Source organism: Rhyacophila brunnea, unplaced genomic scaffold, assembly GCF_057557595.1.
Source record: "Rhyacophila brunnea isolate RB1 unplaced genomic scaffold, BYU_Rbru_1.0 scaffold_2, whole genome shotgun sequence".
Classification (NCBI taxonomy): domain Eukaryota; kingdom Metazoa; phylum Arthropoda; class Insecta; order Trichoptera; family Rhyacophilidae; genus Rhyacophila; species Rhyacophila brunnea.
This window is the reverse complement of record NW_028232859.1, coordinates 24207871-24220546: the sequence shown is the minus strand read 5'-3', so window position 1 is coordinate 24220546 and position 12676 is coordinate 24207871. Positions and strand designations below refer to the sequence as shown.

At 33.1% G+C, this 12676-nt stretch overlaps 1 protein-coding gene across 2 annotated transcripts in view; it reads right to left on the bottom strand.

Annotated features, from left to right (window-relative positions):
• Hmgcr (HMG coenzyme A reductase) overlaps window positions 1–12676 on the bottom strand; it is a 108799-nt gene that overhangs the window by 16823 nt on the left and 79300 nt on the right. For both annotated transcript variants that reach the window (XM_085947724.1, XM_085947725.1), the window contains exon 3: window positions 8917–9004. In XM_085947724.1, coding sequence (XP_085803850.1) covers window positions 8917–9004 — 88 coding nt within the window. The remainder of the gene's footprint in view (window positions 1–8916; window positions 9005–12676) is intronic.

Sequence of the window (12676 nt, the reverse complement as noted above, 5' to 3'; positions counted from 1 at the left end):
TTCGTATTGACAACGTAAAAAAATCTGGTTCATTGACTGGACAGGATACCCTTGTATTGCCACTGTAAAAAAAACTACGGTAAACAAAATGTAAAAATCATAAACACTTTAAATCAAATCAAATAGACATGTTAGAATTGTAAATATTTTATGGGGAAATATTAATTGTAAATATTTTTACATAGGTAAGTAAATATATAATAAATTTAAATGCATTTTTATCAAGCTTATGATTTTTAATATGTGGCGACACACAATATTTTATTTTATATTTTATTGCCATCTGGTTGCGATCGACGAAAGTTTTTAGTAACACATTTTTAGAAATTCATGGTAGATGCCTGTAGATGCCTTTAGATGGCGTTGAAGTCACATTTGATCGTAAATTGAGGCAAAGAATTCGCCTTAAGACTAGTGATAGTGGTTGTAAGTTATTTCGCATTGTTGATACATTTGTAACAAAATTCATACTGCCCGCACCAGATAAAACCGCAAGCAATTTAACATAATTTGAGATTCACTTATCGTTAATTCCATAAATATTAATTAAATGTGCATACACTGTCATGATATACACGAATTCGTTATTAATGGATAGTGAACAATTATTATTTAGGATATTTAGATGATCGATCACAAAAAATCGTAAATCGTAAAAACCTACATTATAACAAAACGTCAAAACAGGCCGACGCCTTTCAATACTGAATACACCAACGTATTGAATCGTCTGCTATCAACGGTACAACCTATTCCATATATTATATTTATTATATATGTGGGAATCATGGGATATCTCTAACATTGATACCACATGACTCAATTGTGTTGTAAAACGCATTAATTTAATACAATATTATATCTAACAATTAATTCATCACCGTAATATGAAAGTTTTTTTGGTTTGTGTTTATATTTAAATCAATAATAATAGGAAAGTTGCGGTTGCCAGTTCTGGAAACGGTGGTAATTATTTCACAAGGATTTATAAAAACAGTATGTATCAATAAATTACAGATTATATATAATTTTCATTTACAAGGAAACTTGTTTTTTTTGCGGATGAAATATATGATAAATTGTCAAATAATTTAGCATCCACTGCCTTGGCATTAACAATGAAGGTAGCTATGACATAATTTAAATACGATATATAAGGACATCGACTGTATTCAATGAAAAACATAACTTAGATTAAAATTTATAGTTCATTAATAACAACATATTATCAAATGCCATAAAAAAATTAGTAAATATACTTAGTTTTTGTATATATGTTATATAAGCGCACAATTATGTATGTCATTTAAATCATTTCTAAATATAGATTTCAGCCCCGAACATTATAAGTTGATTTAATTTCAGTGTCAATCGTTAAGTTCAAGAGCAATTTGTTTGAAATGCTGTATTGCCTCATTCATAATCTAGTTCGTGAATTCGACAATTACACATTTGACAAAATATAAATTTTAATGTAAATATAAGATTTCACAAATAATATTCTCTGATTAAAACTGTGACGAAAATTTCGAAATGAATAAAATGTGATTTAAATTCAGGACGAACTGGGACGAACTATATTCAGTTTCAAATTTCAGAATGCGCTAAAATGTCCTTACACCCCCTTTGATTTGTCAACCATGATACTTTTGTATCCATCCGTGTGTATGCATCCATAAGTGTTTTCAGCATTGTTACGAGTATATGAAACTATGGTAACAAAGATTTATGATAAATTTTAATGCGTCCGTAGGTACATACGTCCTCCCTAAATATAGATTTTAGTTAGATTAATAATTGTTTAACAGTTAAATAAGTGCTTAATGATTATTGTTTGGCCTGATAATTTATTTGTGAAGTGAAAACTTATCCCAACGATTGTCAAATCATAATACTTATAAAATATTGGTTAATAATTTGCGCCTATTTTAAAAACTTATAAAAACACAGTAGGTAGGTACTTTTAGTATATTGTTTTAATTTTCTCTATGATCTGCACTGTGGTACACTATTAATTTGGTTTAGCTAAAAAAATATTGCAGTACTTAACGGAATTTTGACCCAGACATATACAAGGAAGGGGGCCTCCTTTTCAAATTAACCATGACGAAGCCCGCGTGTCCTCGCCGTATCACTTGGTTAGTGTTGTATCACTTGATGCTTGCCACATGAGTGAGAGAAAAGGAGACTACGAATCCCCACGCTTTAAACTGAGGTGTAGTTTCCTCTTGCCGTCGCACAGTAGACTCTTTGAAATGTAGGAAAATGGTTTGACGGTGATATCTTTGTAATGTTAGCAGTTTTCTGAAAGACATAATATCGTTTTCGAAAGAGAGGGGAGATGAGTACGTTCAGTTGAAAAATGATTTTTTGATCTGGATTTACTTGTTGATTGTTGACGTAAATCAATTGGAGACATGGTGGACATAGTTTCATCAAACAAACTCAAATTTAAGTTAATGACGACTGGACCATATAATCAATACGTATGAATACTTACTTTATATGCAGAACCATCTTGAAAAAAAAATTGTTTTGCAAACTGAGATGTAGGTATATGACTGAAATTGTTTCTGTTATACTATACGAGTTCGATAAGAGATTCGGTGACTTCCGTAAAATTGAAACAATTATAGAGTACAAAATCATTTACATTCAAATCCGATTTGACCATTAAAAAAATGCAGTGACTCAGCAAAAATTACTCATTGATTAAATTATCTCTTGAAAATATGATATTAAGTTCGTGCCTAGACAAAAAATTCCCAATTTGTGTGGCAGACCACTGCCATTTATGATAATGCATAATAGATCGCAGCCTAGTTGAAGTTGGACATGCCTGCTACATGCATGGCAGAGATAGTCGAGACTCCTAACAAGGCAATAGGTATGTTATCGACTCTGGCATAATTTGTTGTGTCGAGTTCGTCGAACCGCTTGCCTCTGTTACAAGTCTTATTATGATTTTGCCGCTGCAGCGAACTTTCATAATGACAACCGGCAAATAGAAGCAATTTGGCACCGCAGTCCCGGGAAGGATATTATATATAATAGTATTTAGTTTAGGATTTGGCATTGTCAGATTAAAAAAAAACACAAACAAAATCTTCGTTCGCCTTAAAGTCAAATACATACCAATAAATTAAGTAACTAAAGGTTACACTTTATAGAAGATATGACAAATTATAGGTTAATACAAGGTTAGCGAACCTTTTTACGTATGCGAAAAAATAGTTTTGAAGAATTCTATTAAAATTTGACGATGTTCTAGATACCACTCACAGAACCTAGCATACATATAACTTCGTCACTTTTTTTCAATTACGCCATACATTTCGGTCCGCCAATTTTGAAACTGTCTGCCAGAATTACTACTACTAGCTCCACCTAGTTTTTGTTTCTAATTTGATGCAGCCATTTTGTGGGGATATATAGAAATTTTGATACTGTATTACTTAGCTTGGTTCTTTGTGCACACATTGCTCCGATCAGATGAGGCATCCTCTCGCTACAGTGGTCTCAAGCATTATAAATCGATCAAAATCAGAGGTTCGCGGCACGGCTGCCCCCGCCACCTGATGAGGTTAGTGCGATAATATTTTATGGTATGCATAAAGCCTAAGGATCGACCATTGCAATTAATATTTACATTAAACGTACCTAATGCTTATTCTTGAAGATTATTTTCCTGATATTTTTTGTACAATGCGATTTGTCATTTATTGTTGTTATAGGTTTTTTTTCTCTTCACAATAAATCATTCGCGTACCATGCAAAATCATCTCACGTGCCACCAGTGGTACGCGTGCCATAGGTTCGCCACCGCTGGGTTAATATAAATTAGCATGCTCTACTCACGATCGGTTGATCGCAGATTCGCGGACCAGTATGGAAAATAACCAATCTTACAAAACAACATGTTAATATACCTTCACAGTGTTTAGGTTCATATACCATGTTTTAAAGTAGAATGGTAGATTTATCTAATTAGCAAAGGCATGCCCATGTTGGCCGCACGACTTAAGTGTCGGCCTATAACGCCGTGGGTCCCAGGTTCGAATCCTGGGTCTGGCAGGTGCACATATTGTTTTTCAATTTGTGTATGAGTCAGAGTATGGACCTAATAGGTTGAGCAAGTGGTTGACATCCATTTCTCGTAAAAACAAAATCTGTTAATACAAACCTCCACTCTGTGGAGGCCCATATGATCTTATTAGGATCGGACATGATCGAAATAAAAGGCATGCCTGGTAATGTATCGATTCAATTGGAATTTAATTAATATAGGTAACATGATATTCTACGATGGTGTTTTTCAAATTGTCGCTCGAATACCCTGGGTGACACACGAAATTAAAGGGCACTAGCATGAGGTAAGTTTAAACTGTATGCATTTATGGTGTTATAAACGTATACAACGTAATAAGTGCCTGATATAACACTATTAAACGATAAAAGGTTAGCTAGCTTTTAAATTATAATAAGTACCTAATTCACAATAATCTTAATACCAGAACATTCCATGAAACAAAAATGCCAGTTCATAAACGTTAACAGATTTTTGGTATAGTGTTATTCAATTTTATTTAGCAATTGTCTATGGTGTGCTTTCTGCGAATCGGTAAAATGATGATAGGTATGATTGTTTCCTATTGACTCACAATGACGATTTATGGGTTTCGTCGAAGACATTATAGTTCCACCAAAGTTATGTAATGTAATGTCCGGTGGGAAGATATCATTTCTTCGTGTGCGCAAGAAATAGGCGGGGATATTTTTTATATTGTCACTATCGCCGACAGTGTTTACATCGGCTTGTCTCGTTATTTGAACGTAGTTATGCAGAATGTAGCCAGTCCACAATAATGCCGAGCTGAGATAATGGCACTTTAGGAACAACATGATTATTAAAAATGTATGTAAAATGTCAAATTGTAAATAATATTTTATTTCAAGAATAATTTTTTTGCGGCTTGGCTATTTTCAGCAGAATGTAGAGAAAACCTTCTCGCATTCTCATTCTCATATCATATCTCATTTTTTTATTTTTTGTGGACTGGCTACTTTCTGCATAACTATGTCCATTTTTGGTCACCCATCCGAAATGTCACATTTTATAATAATATATTCTTTTTAATGCCGGGTCCACACTGGCAACATGTCGCGCGACAACCTCGTTAAATGTTACGATAATTATCATACTTATCATTACAACAGACCATGAGACCCAATAACAATAGTATAGTTTAACAGTGTATTTAGTAATAGAAAATAAACAATCACAAACACCCAGGCTTTGAGAAAATCAAACATTGTGACCTCAGCGAGAATCAAACTCGGGCCACCGGATAAAAGGATATCGCTTTACGCACTGGACTACGCGGACTACAAAAACTGATACATGGTATAAATATTGATTACAGTAAGTACCTACCTATCGGGTTTTTTAAGATTTGATTTTGATAAAGAAATAAGATCTGGCAACATCAATCATCATCATTGTTATTATTTATTTTTAGCATGTTTTTATTAAAAAGAGATAGTTCGCGAACGAGATAAAGAGACGGATGACGATCGGCACAATAACAGGTCCGTGGGGAACGCGGGACGCAAACGGAAACAGTTTCACTTTTCACGACCGCCAAGGCGAAGAAGCGCGACCGGAAATTAAACGCAGCCGCAACAAGTGCACGACGCTCGCGCCGCCTATGTTTTTATCATAAAACTGCATTCGAAATTAGAATTAAAATAAGTTCCTGATTAAGCGGGATATCTATAAGTGACGCGCAAATACCAGAAAAAAACATGGATAATCTTAATTGGTATCAGGGGCGGATCGGTGGCTTGAAACCGGTCAGGGAAATTGTTCTAGGGCCTAAGCAATCGTCACAAAACTTAATTATATTGTTAATCATATTCAACGGCTCGAAAGGCAATCCAACCACAACACGATAGGGCGCCAGAAATTATCGCGTGTGACTTTATTCAATAGTTTAAATCTCTGTGGTACTTATCATATTTGGCATCCGTTGATGGTTCACGATATTTTAAGCGAAAAGCATGAAAATGTATAAAGAATCACTTGTATAAATAATTGATGAAACCGATCCTGATCATTAGTAGATTATCAGGATTAAGCACATATTTTGTTTTTATTTAAATTAATAATTTCAATACGTTCACAAGGTAGATTGATATGTTGTTGATATGGAGTTGATATGTGAAACATATTAGGTTGTGTATTTGCATTTTACGTGTAGACGCAAAGAAAAATGAGGTCATTAAAAATAATGAGTACTTACCTACTTGCAAAATATTGCATGCATCCATTTAAGAAATTAAATTATTATGAAATTCATGTTTTCCTGTAATTTTCGGGTAGATAAGTAATTAAAATTTGTCAATTGTTCTTGCGAGTAGAATGGTTAAATTCACCTCTGGATATAAGATAATATTTAAGGACTCACTCACTCACGTATGTGTCTGCTTAAATACAATTATGTATATACCCATACCAAATATTGATTCTGACGATAATCTGTTATTTCCGTGTACTCACTCACATCTAATACGTGCAATTATTTACACGGTCCATTATTCTTCATCAAAACACCTATTCAAAAGAAACCATGAAGCTTTTGGGAAAGACCCGCCGAGTTTTATTTTAACAGGTGAGTATTTCACTAGGTCATGGTTCGAATACAATATACGAAAAAAAATCATTCAACGAAACTATTTTGTCGGGAGAACATTCAGGTCACGCACCACTTTTGTAGCGGAATTCAATAGAAAATTCACGGAATATAAACTATAGATATTATACTGACTTAAGATTAGTAAGCCATTTTAAATATAATAATTTTGCAATGATTTTTGGTGGAATTAGCTGTAGGGGCAATGGCAAGTTTAGTTTTAAGATATTGTAAAATATTCTGATTACACATTCAGATAGGTACACCAGTTATGGCCAACAGGTCGATCTAGATTCGAGAAGAAGTTCGACTACGGACATAGTCATAATTTGCCAACGTCACATTACATTTATACCTAAATACGCTATTGAAATTATTAAAATCGTTATAGAGGACTTGATGTTAGATTCAATGACTCAAAATAAATCTGTCATATCTGTATTTTAATTTAAAGCAAATTATAAACCCGAAATATATTTTATTGTGGGGAATATGACGTGATAAAATTTGATTATAACGATGCAATCAGATTTAATCTTAAAAGTTGAGGAGTTCGAAGACTTTCAAAATAATATTATGTCAGACGATCAAAATATATTAAAACACACAGTGATTATATTATATTATATTTTGGAACCATAAACTTATGCGTACCAACCTTTTCATATATGTAATATGCAATGAACGAAGACAGATTATCGTTTAATCGCTATTACTCGCTAGTCTGCGGGTCAGACAGTCTGACCCGAAAAAAGCTAACATGGCCTAGTAAAATCTGGCAGAAAAGTTAGTGTACAAAATCTAATAAAGTATTTTTTGTTATTAAAAAATAAGGATTTTGTACCTACATGTACTACAGCCAATTCTATTGGCGTTTCTCATTCACTGGACGAGTGTTTTATAAATATGCTACTTTAATATTTGTGTCAGATTCTAATCAGAATAGTTAAATGTGATCAAAATGTAAAATATTATCCCTATCGGATTTATGTATAGCCCGTTATGAATGCTACATGGAAAACACAGATTACTCTCATTCTTTAGTCTATTCGAAATGTATGTTGGTATATTTTTTAACCATTTCTACTAATATATTATTTATTTTCTTCTGTTTTTATTTTTGTAAATTCCCGAAATTTTGTAGATATGTCACATATTTCTATTAAAAAATCGATCACAATAACAAATTAATAAATTGACCAAGTAATACATAATAATATGTAATATTACGTTATATTATTATGCTAATTGATAATACTCTGTATATAGGTACTATGCGGACGGTGTAGTTCAGATTATATTAATAATATAAGAGTACATGTCTCTGAACAGAACGTAGATTTAGAATAATACTGCTGACAAATGAAATAAATTAAACGTGCTGAACTGATAAATGACATTAATGGTAAACTCAACGGACAACTTAGCGGACGGAACCGGTACTGGTCATTATTACACGTATTTTCCATTATAGTTACCTTTTTTGGCAACACCGGCCTCCATGCCCACAGTTCAAATGCATACCGTATCTTCTCTTGATGTTACTATACAGGACTCGGAGGCAAATATACAAATTGGTAAGACGACAAATCTTACTAGACGAATTTTAGTTGCTTTAGCAAGTACCTAACGTTTTTGCTATCCCAAATTGGCTGTAGTTTCGACTTTTACGGACGACACAAGCGGACACGTCAACCGTTCTAATAATTAGGATCATTAGCCACGGGCACTCAATAACCACTTGTGGATGTGACAAAGTTACAAGGAGCATTCCATGAGTAGTTATAGCTGCAGGCCAGGTATTCTAGTATTCATGCGTATGGCCTAACGGTCGTATTTATTAGGATTGTTAGTATGCGTTTGTGACATCCGCGCTGTCTTGTCTTTTAGAAAGCAAACATTGGATACTCCCAGATCATTGGACTAATTCATGAATGCCACGAGTCTTCCACTGACACAGAAATTGCGTAGGTGTCGTATAATTCCGAGAGAAGTGGACCCAACCCGTTTAGAAAGACAACTGAAGAGAATATTAATATTCTATTTAAGAAAATAAATAAAATATTTGTATTCTTTTCGTTTCTGAGGACCCGGAACACTCCCGCTTCTTGTGTACCCCTGTAGACATCAAAAGAGCTTCAAGTTTCGTTTCAACTTCTTCCAGCTCAATTTTGAACATACGATTACAAAAAACTTATGAGCACATAGTGGAGATATAACTTACTTGAGGTCAGAAATGTCACCACGGAGAAAATTGACGACTGACGATGTGAATACAACACTTGAGAACACTGTGAATATACCGGCGATAGCTGAAACAGACGAGAGAAAAAATTTACATTAATATACATAACACCATCGTAATATATCCATAGATGTAAGAGAATACGTAAACATAATTAATTATTAATGAATCATATAAAAACTAACATTAAGAAAAACTATTGGAACTGGAATATTTAGAATTCATATACCTAGGTACACTGGAACAGTATTATATACCAGCGATGGCGAACCCGTGAGTCACGATTTTCATGACTTTACGTGAGTCACGAATCACGTTATAAATATACATACCTAATTTAGTTTAAATAAAATATAATTTTAAAAACATTTTTTATTATTTTTGTAATAAGTAGGTACAAATTAAATATTTGACCCACGATTTGAAATTATAAATTCAATTTAAACTTATTTGCAGGAATAGGTTCGGTATCGCTGGCATCCTATATAATTTATTTGTGATGAATTTTCAATTTATCTTTACTATTGGTTTGAATTGAAAAATATACCACAAAGCATGGAATATTTTTTTCGCTTAAACAAAGTAGGATGTGTTTCACAGACTGCACTGGATGCATGACTAGCTAAAGAATGTGCTGTTCTGTCAAAGATGTGTCAAGACTCTTAATGAAATTCTAATTCTGGTTTTGTTAAATATATCGGGCTCATTCCAGTTTGGGTTCTTTTGTTTGGTCTCGGAAAGAAATACATTATTTAAAACTAAGAGATTCTGTATTGAGGTACCTATGAGTATAGCTTCGTGCTCAGGGATTAAATTAAAACAGTGCCCCTCAACAATTTTCACGTCATGTCACACTATTCAAAATATAAATGTTCGGCAGTACCTACACTGAAAAGTAAGGTACCTTATTTTTAACATATTTTGACCATTTTGTATGAAAAAATAATTATTGATATGTGGCAAAATGAATGTTGATAAGCATACCTATTCCGTAAAAATAATAATAAGGTAAGTAATACTGCTTAATTTCTGTTTATTTTGGAAATAAAAAAAAAACAGATTTTGTACTGGACCGCTGCTTTTTATATAGCTTGTGCATTATTTAGAGCAGCCTTTTTGCCACCCCATTTAGGCCCTACATCTCCTTCATTTGTAGTGATGTGGTTATGATAGCTTTGGTTGCATGCAGATAGATAAATTGAAAAAAAAAACAAATTATAAAGTTAAATGATTCAATCAATTCTTTCAATGAAAAACTTTCACTGCCAGATGCTTGAGAGCTGTGTTATGTCAGTATCGATGTTTAAAAGAGCTTCTCATAATTCCTGATAAAGAAAAGTTGTAGATGACTTTTTTGGATTATTAATAGTGACCTTTATTATATGCAACAATATCTTCCGGCACAATTCCTTATCACTCGCGGCACATCGATTTGGAAGCTTTGAATTAGTGATAAGTTGAGACAGGAATATAAACATATAACTATTTAAAAAACGAAAATATATGAACATATTAAAAATGTTAATAATATCTGTAGTTGAATGTTGATGCAATACGCAAAAAACCGTTTATAATAATAATATACTGTTATAGTCATGTTAATATTATTCCTATAATGTATGAAGTCTACAAGAGACAATACAACAAAGTAGTTGTGTTGTTTAATTATTTTGGTATCGACAATCAGAACGAGTATAGAATAAATGCGTAGTAAAGGCGTGTATCGGAATAATAATTAAGTGAAACTTAATTTAAAATAATGAAAGCTGATTATACCAATCTACGTATACAAACAATTGACTGGAGCTGTATTGAAACAACATAACTTTTTTGTATGAATGAAACCTAGCAGGTAAGAAGACAAGTATAAAATACTATATAACATATAAATAAATAAGTTTTATGTTTACCTGTGTCTATTATATAATTATTAACCACATGTTTACACCCTTTACTTAGACTTAGAACAACATTATGAATATTATTATTTAACTACTTCAGATTATGATAAAATAATGACAACTATTTTTAAAACACAATTTACATAAGTACTAAAACTTCACATGACTTGATAATCGTATTTATATTTAATGTTATTGTATCACTTTGTATAATAAATAATAACCGAGTGAATGACTTCTTAGATGTATTAGATTTTTTTTTAGAAAATAATCTAAGTCAGCCTTTTCTTTGGCATACATGAGGCAGTGGAGTCGTCAGAAGATTTAAAAGGGGACCTCGAAACGGTTCAAACTAGTTATCCAATCATTAAATCATACTAAAATCTTAATAACACATTGTCTCAAGTATAATAAAAACCGTCATCAAAAGGCATGTCTAACTTTATATTATTTAATATAAATCACTAATTTTAAACTAAGAATTGAGTGGTAACACTATTAAAGTGAATAGTAAGTTTATTATTTTAAATATGCAAATATACCAAAAATATTATAATTCTGAAGAATTCTAAATGAAAAAATATCCTTGCAGTATGTAGTAAATAGCCTTTTCATAAGAAGGTGATACCGATGCACTTAATTGCAACAATGATCTTAAAACACCAATAAACGAACCGCTCAAATAAATCACGTATTTTATGATACTTAAGTATAAACTCTAAAATGCGTTTGGATGGCAGCCAGAACACTTTTTCGCTTAGCAAATAAATTGCTCCCGGCTTGAGAAGGTCAGTTTAAATTTGCTAAATACACATATTTAAAACCAGTTATTAGGATGCAAGGATCTTCAGACGGTTGATGATCGGAAACATTTCTTTCGGTACTGTTTTGCACAAGGCAAAGAGGGTCGATTAAAGGAGAATCGACAAGGTTTAGTTATAATGTTATAGTGTAACACAAACTAGGTAGGTACATGTTTAATTTACAACACATACTGAACATATAAATATATAATTGTAGCTATTCTTCCACTTTAATATAATATATATATACTAGCTGACCCGGCAAACGTTGTTCTGCCATATAAATTATTTCTAGTGAATATTTTGGTTGTTAAATAAAAAATAACGAATGTATCGTAAGTGTGTGGGGATGGGATCTATGACAGAAAGAGGAATAGAGCGCTGTAGACGATGACCGCCGATAAAAACAAAAAAACATCAACCATTCATTTTCTCAATTCAAAATGAGTAATGATGTTCATAATGAATGAATTACCTGTGACAGGATCTCGTTGTTTACTGTTTATGCAATATCCGTCTTGTCCCTTCCAGAAAATTAGCGAATATTGGAGAGCGTCGTATGAACGGTGTGTGTCAGCGATGAACTCCAGATTATTGTTTCTTCTTCGAATCACGATTTCTCGCGTCGATGTGCGGTCGCCAACCATGATTCCAGCAATGTCGTCAACAACAGTCGCATTGAATCGACGTATGTGCTCTCCAGCTGGTGTTTTATCAGGATTGATGACAATAGCGTGATTGTCACTTTGCAGTTCGTGCATGTGTGCTTTGAAGAATTTCAATAATTCATTGTGCTCATTCAACAGGGCGTCCAGTTCGCCGACGATGCGCCTGGCATTAGGCGAATTGAGGCTATTGTAGCCGCAACGTGCATCCACATGATTGATGTCCTCACGGCCGCGCCCATGAAGTAGTAAAAATGTTGTAAAAATGAATGTGGTTCGTTTGGCATTGGCAGAAATGAGCCTACTTTGTGGTATACTTGGCTTGATTTTGAACGTAGAATGGAATTGTTGACCATTTGCCGCAGTATTG